At 35.2% G+C, this 13,023-nt stretch overlaps 1 protein-coding gene across 1 annotated transcript in view; it reads left to right on the top strand.

Moving 5' to 3' along the window:
- The first annotated feature begins 344 nt into the window (after positions 1–344).
- The window catches only part of Prp19 (pre-mRNA processing factor 19), a 171,453-nt gene continuing 158,774 nt past the window's right edge, over positions 345–13,023 (top strand). Inside the window, exon 1 of the mRNA XM_090410212.1 lies at positions 345–635. Within this exon, the coding sequence (XP_090266338.1) occupies positions 617–635 (19 nt within the window). The 5' untranslated portion in view covers positions 345–616. The remainder of the gene's footprint in view (positions 636–13,023) is intronic.

Here is a 13,023-nt window from a genome sequence, read left to right as displayed (position 1 = left end):
TAACACATATACTGAGAATGGATAGAAGCAGAATACCGAAAGTAATCCTAAATTACCACCAAAAAGGGACCCAATGCAGAAGAAGAAGAAGACACTTAAAAAGATGGAATTGAGTCCGAAACAGGCGACTTGGCCTATAAGCCTAGAAAGGAAGAAGAAGATTATGAATGTTGGTGTTTTAAAGTAAAATTTAAAATTAAAATATAAAAAAGACGGTTAAACTTCAAAACTATAATTAATAAAGGTTGTGATTTATATTTGTAATTTAGCAGTCGCTCTGTGAGGTGGGGAAATAATTTAGAGCTTATCGATTTCTTTGTTGCCCAAGGTATCAGCACCGTCCACCCAGTTAGGAATTATATTGAGACTGCGAAATCGAATGCAATTCTGGAATTACGAATACGTTTCCTGCAGAGTCCACTTTCATTTGTGTAGCGTCATCTGGTGCAGATATTTTCGTTAAACAGTTAAGCGAGTGAAAATAAGAAAGTTGTGTTGCATAGATTTTGTGAAAAATAATTCTTTGGTGTCATTTTATAGTACCAGAAGGGTGCTAGCTGTACTGCTGTATGCTATAAGTGGTTGCATTTTTACTTAATTTTTTTTAAAATTAATAATGGCTCTTTGCTGTGCCCGTAAGTCATACGAAATTTGTACTAGTTTATTAATAGTATTGTTCATCTTTTTATTGACTAACCTGTTTGGAAATTAAATATTTCCAAACAGGTTAGTCATTGTGCTTTTGAGAGTAAATAAGTTGACCTCCTTAAATTTATACGTGCCTTCCGGCTTCCAGCATGTACTTGTTGAACGAAACAATCTGCTTTTGGTCCACTGTTGGAGGAATATGAAGTGAGGACAGGTCTTGGGTCAAAACGGTGGGCCAAAAGCATCCTTTATTATTATTTATTTTTTTGCACCTATTGCTTATATACAACTTTTCCATTTTATCAATCTTTTGTCTTTTTCACTTGTCTCAGTTGCCATGTATAGATTTCCGTTCCGTTACCTGGATACCGTTTTTGTTGTTATCCTTTATTACAGCATGTCTCTCATACTTACATTTGGATCTCTCAAGTAAAATCTAAACAATAGATGGCCAGTTTTGCATGGTTAAATGTATAATTTTTTTAAAGTAATTATACCTTGATAATATATTCTAATGTTAATCAGATAAAATTTCATATAAAATATTTGTTGACTATTTTTGAAAGCAATGACTACTCTCACTTTACCCAATGTTAAGTGAGATTGAATAATATTACAGTATTCATAATAGTACAATGTTTAAACTTTCAGTTTGTCCAAAGCATTTTTTGCTTTAGTGTAGGATGCATAACCCAGTTCACAAGAATCCAGACATGATCAGATTTTTTTTATCAAGCTTACACTTTTAGGTTTTACTGGCACAAACACATTTTATTATTATTATTAGGTAACACCTCCAGGGAGTCCAAAGACTCGTTGAGGGAGGACACCTACTCTACAACTCTCCATTTCTACCACTCCACCAATCGCAACTACCTTAGTCATCTACACCAACGCCATCTACCGCTGACCACGACCACTAGTATTTTCACAGACAATCACAAACATCCATGCCCACAGCGGGTTTCGAACCTACAGCCTTTTGGCTGGAGAGTGGATATGCTAATCAATCAACCAACCAGGCCGGCAAAATGTTCCATTGAGCTGAATTTGAACCAGCGACCTATGGATATGTGGCGCACACACACTACTACTACTACTACAGTCCACCACTCTACCAACTGAGCTACCGACAGACTCATCCATAGCCTCTTCAGCTTCCAAGCAAACAGTGTATTTTTCTGCTTGCTTATGGCATTATTTCAAAAACCTGCACTACTGCTAACGCTTATTAATCCCACACTTGGATTTGCTCACACTTGGATAAAGGATTAAACTAAATTTATTATACTCTAACCAAGTGAAAAATAAACTTTCAACATCTTTCTCTAAATCCAAAGTAATTTATTAAAATGGTGGCACACCAATTGGCTACTCCTATAGGTAGAGATGACCTGCTAATGCTTCTGGCTGGTATCTCCACTTGGGCCTGGCTCCCACTGAAGAGACCTCAATAAAGGTCAAAACTAGTCTGGGTAGTGGCCCTTCCCTTAATGCATAACGTTAGACATATCCGCAAGGAGATGTGTTTTGCATTACGAGAGATACTGAGACAGGAGTGTTGGTAGCTTGCTACACCTTTGCAAGGAGTCGTCCTGGTGTTGTACCACCTTACCCCAGTCCTGAAGATACTTTCAGGTGCAAACTTTGTTTGCTCACGCTTGGATAGAGGATTAAACTAAATTTATTATACTCTAACCAAGTGAAAAATAAACTTTCAACTTATTAATCCCAAATCCTCCCTACCTAATACTGTGCATTTTCGTGGACAATGTATTGCTCAGCTGGCCACCATCACTCCACTGCTTTCTCCCCGGGCAACTGCTGGTTAACATTCATTTACTATGTAGCTCCAAACTTGATTAATGTACTTCTGTTTTTTTGGAACAACCTCCCTCACTCTGTATTTCCCAAAGACTGTAACTTTCAGCTATTCAAGAAATACATTAGATTTTATTCTTATCCTTTTGTCCATACTCAGCACTAATGTGCGGTGGGTTTTTGCAACCTTTTATGTGCAAGTCAGATGTAAACCATCTTTGGATTCCTTAGTGCAGTTCCTGCATTATTATTATTATTATTTAAATAATGAAAGTACCATACTAAAACTACAATGGTACTTTCGTATTGTGGTTATGGTAACTCACATGTAATATCCAGCTATGCTTTTTCTCACTTGGTTCATTTGCTAACTTTCAAGCAATACTTACTCTTCTTCTTGGTAACTTGACAGAGATAATTTGTGGGTGTACATGAATCAATGAGTGTGTAAATGAATCTAGTCCACGAAAAATAGTAGCAGTAAACCTATTGTACATTTCACATTATGACTTGGCTAAGAGCGAGATTAATCCTTTTCTCATCCTTTCAAGATCAAATATCGCACTTTTTTTTTTTTTTTTTTGATACTTAGCAGAGTGACTAATTATTATTATTATCCAGGCCTCCATAGAGTCAAAAGACTCATCGTGGGAGGTCGTTTTTAGGAAATACAAAGTTTATCATACCACTCCTTGAACCCATTAACCGTCCCCACTCCAACCACTCTCTCAGGCAATGCATTTCAAGGTTGAACCACCCTCCACACAAAGAAACCACTCCCCAACCCAATTGGCAGGAATACTTGTGTGTGTGTATCTATATGTGTGTGTGTGTGTGTGTGTGTGTGTGAGAGAGAGAGAGAGAGAGAGAGAGAGAGAGAGAGAGAGATACAATAAATGAATGAATCATTCAATTTTTCAGTCAATCCAATATGTGTGAAAGTAGCTAAATAATAGTCATGGGAAAATTTTAGTAAGAATATAGAATGTAAATATCAGGAAGATGGCAGAATGTGTTTTGGAGGCAGAACGTGTTTTTTTTTTTGTTAAAAAAAAGTTTAGAAGTTATTAAAAATTATTATTATAATTATGGGCAATGAGTACATTTCTTGCATCTAAGGACTCCTTGGAGTCCTTAGACTGCAAGAAATTAATATGAACTGGGTTGTATATTGGCCGAAGGATTTTAATAATCGAGACTAAGTAAAAAACACCAACAAGTTTTGCCAACTTAGCTGTCTGGCTTCATCAGGGTGTATAAAAGAGATACAAAACAGCTTAAACTGTTTGTGAAGGAATGAACCGAATACAATTGTATTTTTTTACAAATACAGAAGAACGCGTACATCAAATGCATGGAGCATGTGATACTAACTGTTGTTATGCAGGAATGTTCTGTAATTAGCAGTGAAATTTAACTCTGGTGTGCTTGATGATCTTATGAGGGCCTTCTAAATATCAGCTAGAATTAATCCTTGATTTCTATTGAGGTTGCGTTTAACAGATGACTGCTATAGCTTCTTTTATTTCAGGAGTGGAAATCCTCTTCTGAATAGGACATGGAGCTTTTGTCCCATTTGATGGTATGGTTTGTCCTTAAGAAATAAAGGTCTAACCCAGATTTGTCTTCTCTGTTGTTGTTGTTTACATCTCTGACATGTTCTCTTTTCTTATTTCCAAACTTCTTGAGGTCTGACCAGTATAATTTAATCCACATGAGTGGATTAAATTATACTGGTTAAAGTGGCAAGTCTTTAAAGGTTTAGAAGTCACTTGTATTTCATGTGGCTTGAGGAGTGTAGCAATCTTTTTAGAAACTGTCCCAGCATATGGAATGGCAATGGTGGATTTGTAATGTATTTCCTCAGATTGTTGTTGGGGGGGGGGTTCACAGAAAAGTATCTTATCAATCAGTTTTTTTTGGATAACTATTCTCTATCAGGGTTTTTGATATATGGGATAATTCATCTTTGAGATCTTTTTCTTCTGTTGTGATGCGACCGCCTTTTTTTTTTTTGAGTATGTGTATGAGGGTGGTCCTAAACATCGTGTCAAGAACTATTCAGTGTTTGCACAGTATCTATCATACTTTGCTTTCCATATAATACATTCCCTAAGTATTTGGGAGTCACACTTGACCGTTCTCTCACTTTCCGGCAACATTGTTCAAACTTGGCATATAAACTAAGGACACATAATACTATCCTACAGACACTCTGTGGCACTACCTGGGGTTCTAGAGCCTCTACTCTTTGGACAACAGCCCTTGCTTTGGTATTCTCAAGTGCTGAATATTGTGCTCCTGTGTGGCTAAATAGCCCTCACACAAGGATTATCAATTCTCAATTGAACACTACCTTAAGATTAATTACAGGCTCTCTTAGATCAACCCCAACATATTGGTTACCTCTTTTAGCAGGCATTATTCCTATAGAACTACGTAGATTGAATTCTTTAGTCCGTGAATTCCAAAAAATTGCTGGTAATCCGAACCTACCTATTCATCAGGATCTCTCAACTCTTAACGTCAATAGATTGAAATCTCGCCATCCATCACTGCAAACAGCAGAAGAACTAGTGCTAAATAATTTTAATCCTTTATCAAAGTGGGAAGAAAACATGGAAGGAAAATACAAAAGAACATTTGCATAATATCTTTAAAGGTGAAATCATTACAGGATCAGATCTACATCGCAAAACATGGATGGTACTAAATCGAATTCGGACAAATCATAGCCTATGTGGAGATACTCTCTATAAATGGAACAGACAAGCATCTCCAGAATGTGACTGTGGTGCTCCACGACAGACTATGCAACATATTGTAACAGAATACATCTTCCGTGCTTATCAGAATGACTGGAATGACTTTTTACAAGAGGCTCCTGAAGCTGTGATTACAAACTTAGATCTGAATTTATAATGATATATATGTTTCTTTTCCTTATTATAACATATTAAGACTTTTACTTTTAACTCTTATTTTAATTTTCCAACTTCTTGGATTAGATCTGTGTTTTCCTTCAAAGTTTTAACTTAAAATATTTTAAATTCTGTTAATATATAATGACATCATGATTCTCTTTTTTTTAACATCATGTTTTTGCCATGAGCTATGTATGTATGTATGTATACTTTACTTTGAACTCATTCACAGTCATGCCATCCACAACCGACTCTGGCAGCTTGTTACACTCATTCTCCACTCTCCAAGTAAAAAACCTAGTTCTAAACCCTTGCTAACTACACAATTGCTCAGTTTCCATGGATGGCCCCTAGTTTTCCCACCACCACCACCACCACACCTGTTCTGAGAAATTTCCTCTGAATTAATCTTGTAAAAACCCATCAGTAATTTGAATGTCTCAATCATATCACCCCTTTTCTGCCTATCAACTAGGTTCTGTAACTCCACAAATCTTCAGCCTGTTCTCATAAGGTTCATTCCATAGACCTGCTACCATCTTGGTCACTTGCCTCTGGATCCTCTCCACCTCCTCCCCATCACAAAGAAACTGATGCCATGCCCAGATCTGCACACAGTAGTTAAGATGATGTCTTATCAAGGCTCGATAAAGAGGAACAATAACTTGCTTGTCTCTGCTCGTCAAAGTATTCTTCAGTAATCAAGCGATCTGATGAACTGCTTTAGCCACTTTTGCTATGTGCCCCCTGAACTTTAACTCACTATCCATTAACATTCCCAAGTCTCTGGCTTCATCAATTTCCTGGAGTACAGTTTCACCAATGTGATATACCACTGATAATCTTTTCACCCCAGAATGCATAACCTTACACTTTGCCACATTAAACTGACATCCATTCTTCTTAGCCCAGTCTGCCAATCTATCCAAATCATCCTGCAAAATTTTGACATCATGTGTATTAACTATTGCTCTACCCAACTTTGCATCATCGGCAAATAACTGAACAGTTCCTCTCAGATCCTTTCCTATATCATTAATGAACGAATTAAATAGCAGTGGTCCAAAAACAGAATCTTGTGGCACACCACTAGTCACAGGCCTTCTTTCGGACTCTACTCCTGAATAAACTACTCTCTGATATTTCTCCATCAACCACCCTCCTATCCCCATGTGCTGCAATTTACTGATTAGGATTCCATGTAGTATCCTGTCAAAGGCCTTTGCAAAGTCCAGTAGTATCACTGTAAACCCATTACCCTTATCCAATTCAGCTATCACTGTATTATAAAACATGAGCAAGTTACTGAGGCATGATCTAACCTTCACAAAAACCATGCTTCCCTCATACAGTATCCCATTTTCATCTATCTATTCCTGTATTTTGCTCTTGACCAACTTCGACTCTTGATATGCTGATTGATTGGTAATTTGCTACATCATTCTTGAAGCCTCCTTTATGCAGTGGAACTATTTTCCCCTCTTTCCATCCCCTCAGGGCTAACCAATAGTTGAGACTTAGATTAAACAATATGGTCAAGGCCACTGACAATTCCTTTTTGCCTCTTCACGTAAGACTCGATCTGGTATACCATCCAGTCCCACAGATGTATTCAGATTATATGTTTCAGTAAGGAATTACCATGAGTAGACATATTAATTAAAATTATAATAATGGAATTCACTCACGTAAAATATTATTTATTAGTAGAATTTTCGCCTGATTATCACAGGCATCTTCAGTACATATAAAAAGCTAATTAAACAATAACTGACAATTCCAAAAGGTGCCACCTAAGTAGCCAATGTAAGATAACTAAAAAAGGTCATTTATAATTTCCTAACTTATTTAAAAGAAAAAATAGATAAATAAATACCTTATATATATATATATATATATATATATATATATATATATATATAGTTTTATGAAAAAAATTGAATGACTAGAACCGAGATTTAATTAAAAAGGTTTTAATATAAACACACTACTAGTTTCGGCCTGTAACAGCCTTCTTCAGGTGACAGTATAAAAGAAAAAACACTAAACATTGAGGGTTAAAAGACTATGAACAACATAGACAGTCTTTATACATAATTAGCATGAAAACGTTGTAGTTGTATTTGAAGCTGTTCTTTCATTCGGTTAACATACATAAAACTATGTATGTTAACCGAGTCAATGATCATTCTGTCATATATATATATATATTGGCATACATATTTACTTGGTAGATAATGTTATGAAAAAATTAGTTTGAATGACTATAATACCGGGAATAAAAAGAATAAAGTTTAATGCTGAGATACTACTAGTTTCGTTGAACAAAATTCAACTTCTTCAGCTATCAATGACAAAGAATTATGGAAAATAACAGACATAATAAAATTATGTCTGTTATTTTACATAATTCTGTTGTCAACAACAGAACTAATATAAAAGACCGAAGTACAGTTTGAAACAGTAGTTTCCAGCACGCATTCCTGTTTCAAACTAGTTCTGTTGATGTAATTTTATTATGTCTCTGTTATTTTACATAATTCTTTGTCATTGATACCTGAAGAAGTTGAATTTTGTTCAAAAATCTAGTAGTATCTAAGCATTAAACTATATTCTTTTTATTCCCGGTATTATAGTCATTAAACTAATTTTTTCATATACAGGTAACCCTCGTATAACGTGGATGTTAGGTTCCATAGAAATGGCGTGTTATATAAATCGTGTTATGCGAGACTTAGATGACATAGAAAAAGTAGGGTTATGTTCTGAAATTTTTTTTTAATTATATAAACAACAATGGCATATCCAACCAAAATATATTTTTATTTAATTCAGGTAATTCATGTAAGTTAAGAAAACATAAACTATGAGACAAATACATAGTATAAAATTATAAAAATTACAAATTGTACATAAACTTCATTGCACACAATGCACAAATGCTTTTAGACAATAAAATAAAGCACATATTTTAATCATCATTACTGTCTTCAGAAATAACATTTCATAGATATTCTTTATTTATGAGTGGCCGGACATCGTCTACACTTGAAATCTCTTGGACATCATTTGTATAATTCTCATTGCATACTTCGGCTGGTTTAGTTATCAAGAAGTCAGTAATAAGACCTTGCTCACCACTATGCTGCAATTTTTTATTAAGTTCATAATATGGCGCTAAACAAATATCCAATTGTCTCGTGAATTTTCTCCAGTGCTTCATTGAGGAATCATTATCCATAAAATAACTTCCTAACCTTCTTGCCATCCAATCCTTCTGCTAATTTCTTTAAACTGAATTCTTTAACGGATTCATCACAATCAGAATCTTCGGCAGAACTTTCCCTGCCATTTGGTTCGACGCCATCTATTAATTGTACCAGTTCCTCCTCATTTAAATCTGATTCCCATCAATTAATTCACTAATTTTGTTTTCAACCATATCGCTAAAGTCCTCTCCACCAAAAAGGTGTGTGACGTTTATTATACGACTTAGCTCGGATCCACTGGAGGTACGAAATTTTGTTCCAGAATGGCTTCAGGCCATATTTTTTTCCAGCAAGCATTCAGCATAGAGGGTTGTAATTCCTTAATGGACAGAAAAATACTTTTCACGCAATTCAATGCTTGAGGCAGTGTCATGTTTGAATTAGATTCCATTTTTTCCAAAATTAATTGGAATGTTTGACGAATATAATATGACTTAAATGTTGATATTATTCCTTGGTTGAGTGGTTGAATAAGTGAAGTAGTATTAGGCAGCAAAAAAGTAATTTTAATATTCGGATGGCTTAGATTTGTTGGGTGCCCTGTGCCGTTATCTAAAATTAGTAGAATTTTAAAGTCCATATTCTTTTTCTTTGTGTAACTTTCTACATCGGGTACAAAACACTTGAAAAACCAATTTTCAAAGATGCTAGCTGTAACCCATGCCTTTTTTGTTGGCCCGCCAGTAATCAGGTAGGGTGGACTTGTCGAGTCCTTTCATCGCACACCAGGATTTGCAGATCGCTTAATAAACATTGGTTTTGTCATGGAATCACCTGATGCATTACTACAAAACAGTAGAGTAATTCTATCTTTGGAAACTTTGAATCCAGGAGCTGATCTTTCATTTTTTGAAATATAGGTGCGTTTTGGCATTTTTTTTCCAGTATAACCCAGATTCATCTGCACTATTAACCACCTTCTTCAATGATTTTTAAAGTTCTGCTGGGTATTTCCAGGCAGCTTCAACATCTGCTGATGCTGATTCTCCCTGGATTTCAAGATTATACAAAGAAAACTGTTTTTTAAAGTTTTCAAACCAACCCTTACTAGCACAAAATCCATGCTGAGAGATTTCTTTTGAAGAATCTTGATCAAGTTCTTTTAAATGTTTATAAACTTTGAGAGCTTTTTGCTTAATAAGATGCCCATCGAAAGGAATTTTCTTTTGAGTGCAATCTTCTATCCATATCATTAGAGATTTCTCCATTTTTTCTATTAGAATATCACGCACACGAGCAACGCACTTTGCACTTACCGTTGACCCAGTAATAAACACTTTCTCGGATTTTATGTTCATTTTGTTTGATTGTTCGAATTGTTGATTCATTTAAATTCAGAGTCCTTGCAACAACTGGTTTTTCTCCCATTTTCAACTGATCCAAGATTTTCATTTTTTCTTTGAGAGAAACGAATTTCCTCTTCAATGTTGTTTTTTCCCTTTCTTTGCAGTTTCAGTGGCCATTACAATAAAAATAAACTTTTACATAAAATAAAAAGCATTACATATTGTATGTAGCTCACCAGAAAATAAACTGCTCATCTTGAGAAAAACACATGATTTTTAATGCGCTTTCCTGGCAGAAAACGATAACAATTTTCAAAACTCGTGCCAGAGGTGGCACGTCAATGATTTACAGGTGATATCCTTTTATACGTTTATAAATTATTCCAACTTTTTTTTTATTATTATTATTACAATACGTACAAGTTGAATTTTGTTTTACATGAGAGAGCAGCTATGAAGACGTGCATATGATTGGTGCAGTATTAACAAAAGATTGCACGACCCAAAGACAAAGGCAAATGACAAGTGTTGAGTTGAAATGCTAATTCTCTTCAGTTGAATTCCATAACATCTGAAACTATCATAACAACATTCACTATTAGTTTTAACACATTCACTACAGGGTGTCATTTATCGTTCCGAAGGAACTTCTCATTACCAGCTGGCTCAACTCACACAAAGTTTCACACCCTTGGTTGAATTTTAAGGCTGCTTGTTTGCATTTAAGGTGGCAGATGAACTCACACACTTATTATATGGCATGTTTCAATTCTTGGTAGAATTTTATTTGAAGTTAGCTTTTGTGATATGTCATAATAACGTCAAGAATTTAAAATGCAATAAAACAAACACTTATTTCATAATTGAAAAATTCAACAATAGTTTTTAGTTAGATACTGTGTTTCAGTGCAACATATGGTTTTGCTTGAGTGTATACAGCATAGTTTCTGAAGGAGGACATGTGATTCGTTAGTTAGTGCCGTTTTAATTCCAGCTGTCTCTAATTGCACTATTTGTTGAGAATTACACAAACTGTAAAAACCACTGTACAGTACCCAAAATATTCAGGGATACAATAAAACTAAATTTGATACTTATAACTACTTACGTGATACACACAGACACAAATTTAACGAAGATAAAATTTGATTTTTAAGTGGCACGGTGAAAAATATACGAAAAAAATAAATAAAGGGTTACTAGAAATTGTAGACCGCGTTATATCGAAACCGCATTGTATAAGTACCGCATTATACGAGGGTTACCTGTGTGTGCGTGTGTGTGTGTGTGTACACACAATTAAAAAAGTTAGAAAAGATTAGCTGATTTAAAAAGTACTATCTCCCACAAACAGGATAGACGTAGACCATTGGATCTGTTTAAGTTAGGAGAGTGAAGTAAAGTTTCACGTTTCTTTATAAAGCCATTCCATGAAGAACCAACTTTTGTGAAGGACTCTTGTCTTTGTTATGTACGTATGCATTACGTAACACCTCCAGGGAGTCCAAAGACTCATCAAGGGTGGGCACCTACTCTACAGCTGTCTCCACCACTCAATCCACCAACTACAACGAACTGCAACTACCATCATCTACACCAACGCCATCTACTCCTCATCATCACCACTAATTTTTCACAGACAACCACAAACATCCATGCCCATGGCTGGTTCAAACCTGCAGCCTTTTGGCTGGAGAGCGGATATGCTGACTACTTGGCCAGCCAGGCTGGTAAGTCCTGCAAGGCATGCCTTGCAAGTCCAGACTGTTCAGGTTCAAGGTATTGAATATAAGACCTGTGTTCTTCTAGACAAATAAAAACAGATCTTCCTGTTTGTCCGAAATAAGATAACCCACAAGAGCAAGGAATCTGGTAGACACCTGGATAACTGAGATGTGGAAACTTTTCCTTTGGAGAAGTGAGAAAGGTGGAGATTTTTCTGATTGGTCGAAAGGCAACCAAAATATTTAGTGGTTTTAAAACTTTTGCTATGCATTCACTAATGCCTTGCACATAAGGGATAGGAATATGTGTTATTTCTTCTGTATTTGAAGAGGAAGATATATCAAAATTACTCAAAGCTCTTTTGATGAAGGAATTTTTATATCCATTAGATAAAAAAAGAGGAAATAATATATTACAATTCGTTCTGTAATAGTTCATCTGAAGAACCAAAGGAGTGGGCCCGATGAACCAGTGTTTTAATAGTTCCCTCCTTTTGACTGGGATGGTGATGAGATTCAGCATGGATATAATGGCCTGTGAGTCTTCTTCCTATAGACTGAGAAATGAGATTACCATCCTTCGAAGAATTAAAAGATCTAAAAAGGCTAACTGCATATTTACTTCTACTTCTATGGTGAATTGGATCCTTGGATGGAGTGCATTTGATTTAGAGAGAAACTGTTCTAATTCACCAAAAGAGCAATTCCAGATAGCAAAAACGTCATCTACATATCTGAACCAATGAGTAGGTCTAGGAGAAATGTTGTCAAAAATACGTTGTTCCAAGTGCTCCATAAAGAAGTTGGCAATAGCAGAAGAAATAGGATTGCCCATTGCTGTTTCTTCAATTTATTGATATAACTTGTTTTTAAAGGAAAAATTACCAGAATGTATTACAAAATCAAATATTTTAACAATGTCTGAAGGAAATTCTTGTTGCAGTAATTCAGTATTGACAGATAAAGGAACATTAGTAAATAATGAAACAACATATAAACTAATCATAATATCCAAATGATGATCCAAAATTTTATTTTTGAAATCCAAAGTATTTTTTATATAAGTAGCAGTTCTAGTTGAAGAAGTGAGTAAATTTGATAAAAATTTTGAAATTTTATGCATGGGACAACCTATACAATCTACAAGTCTTATATTCAATACCTTGAATCTGAACAGTGTTGAGTTGTAGAGCATGCCATCAACATTAGACATAGAGTTAATAGGAACAAGACAAGAATCCTTCACAAAAATCAGTTCCTCATGGAACGGCTTTATAAAGAAATGTGAAACTTTTCTTCATTCTCCTAACTTAAACAGATACAATGGTCTAAGTCTATTCCCTTTGTGGGA

The sequence above is a fragment of the Typopeltis vanoorti genome, chromosome 20 (assembly GCF_054136105.1).
Source record: "Typopeltis vanoorti isolate ZY-2024b chromosome 20, IOZ_Tvanoo_1.0, whole genome shotgun sequence".
Lineage (NCBI taxonomy): Eukaryota > Metazoa > Arthropoda > Arachnida > Uropygi > Thelyphonidae > Typopeltis > Typopeltis vanoorti.
Note: the sequence above shows the minus strand (reverse complement) of the source record. Positions and strands in the feature narration are given on the sequence as shown.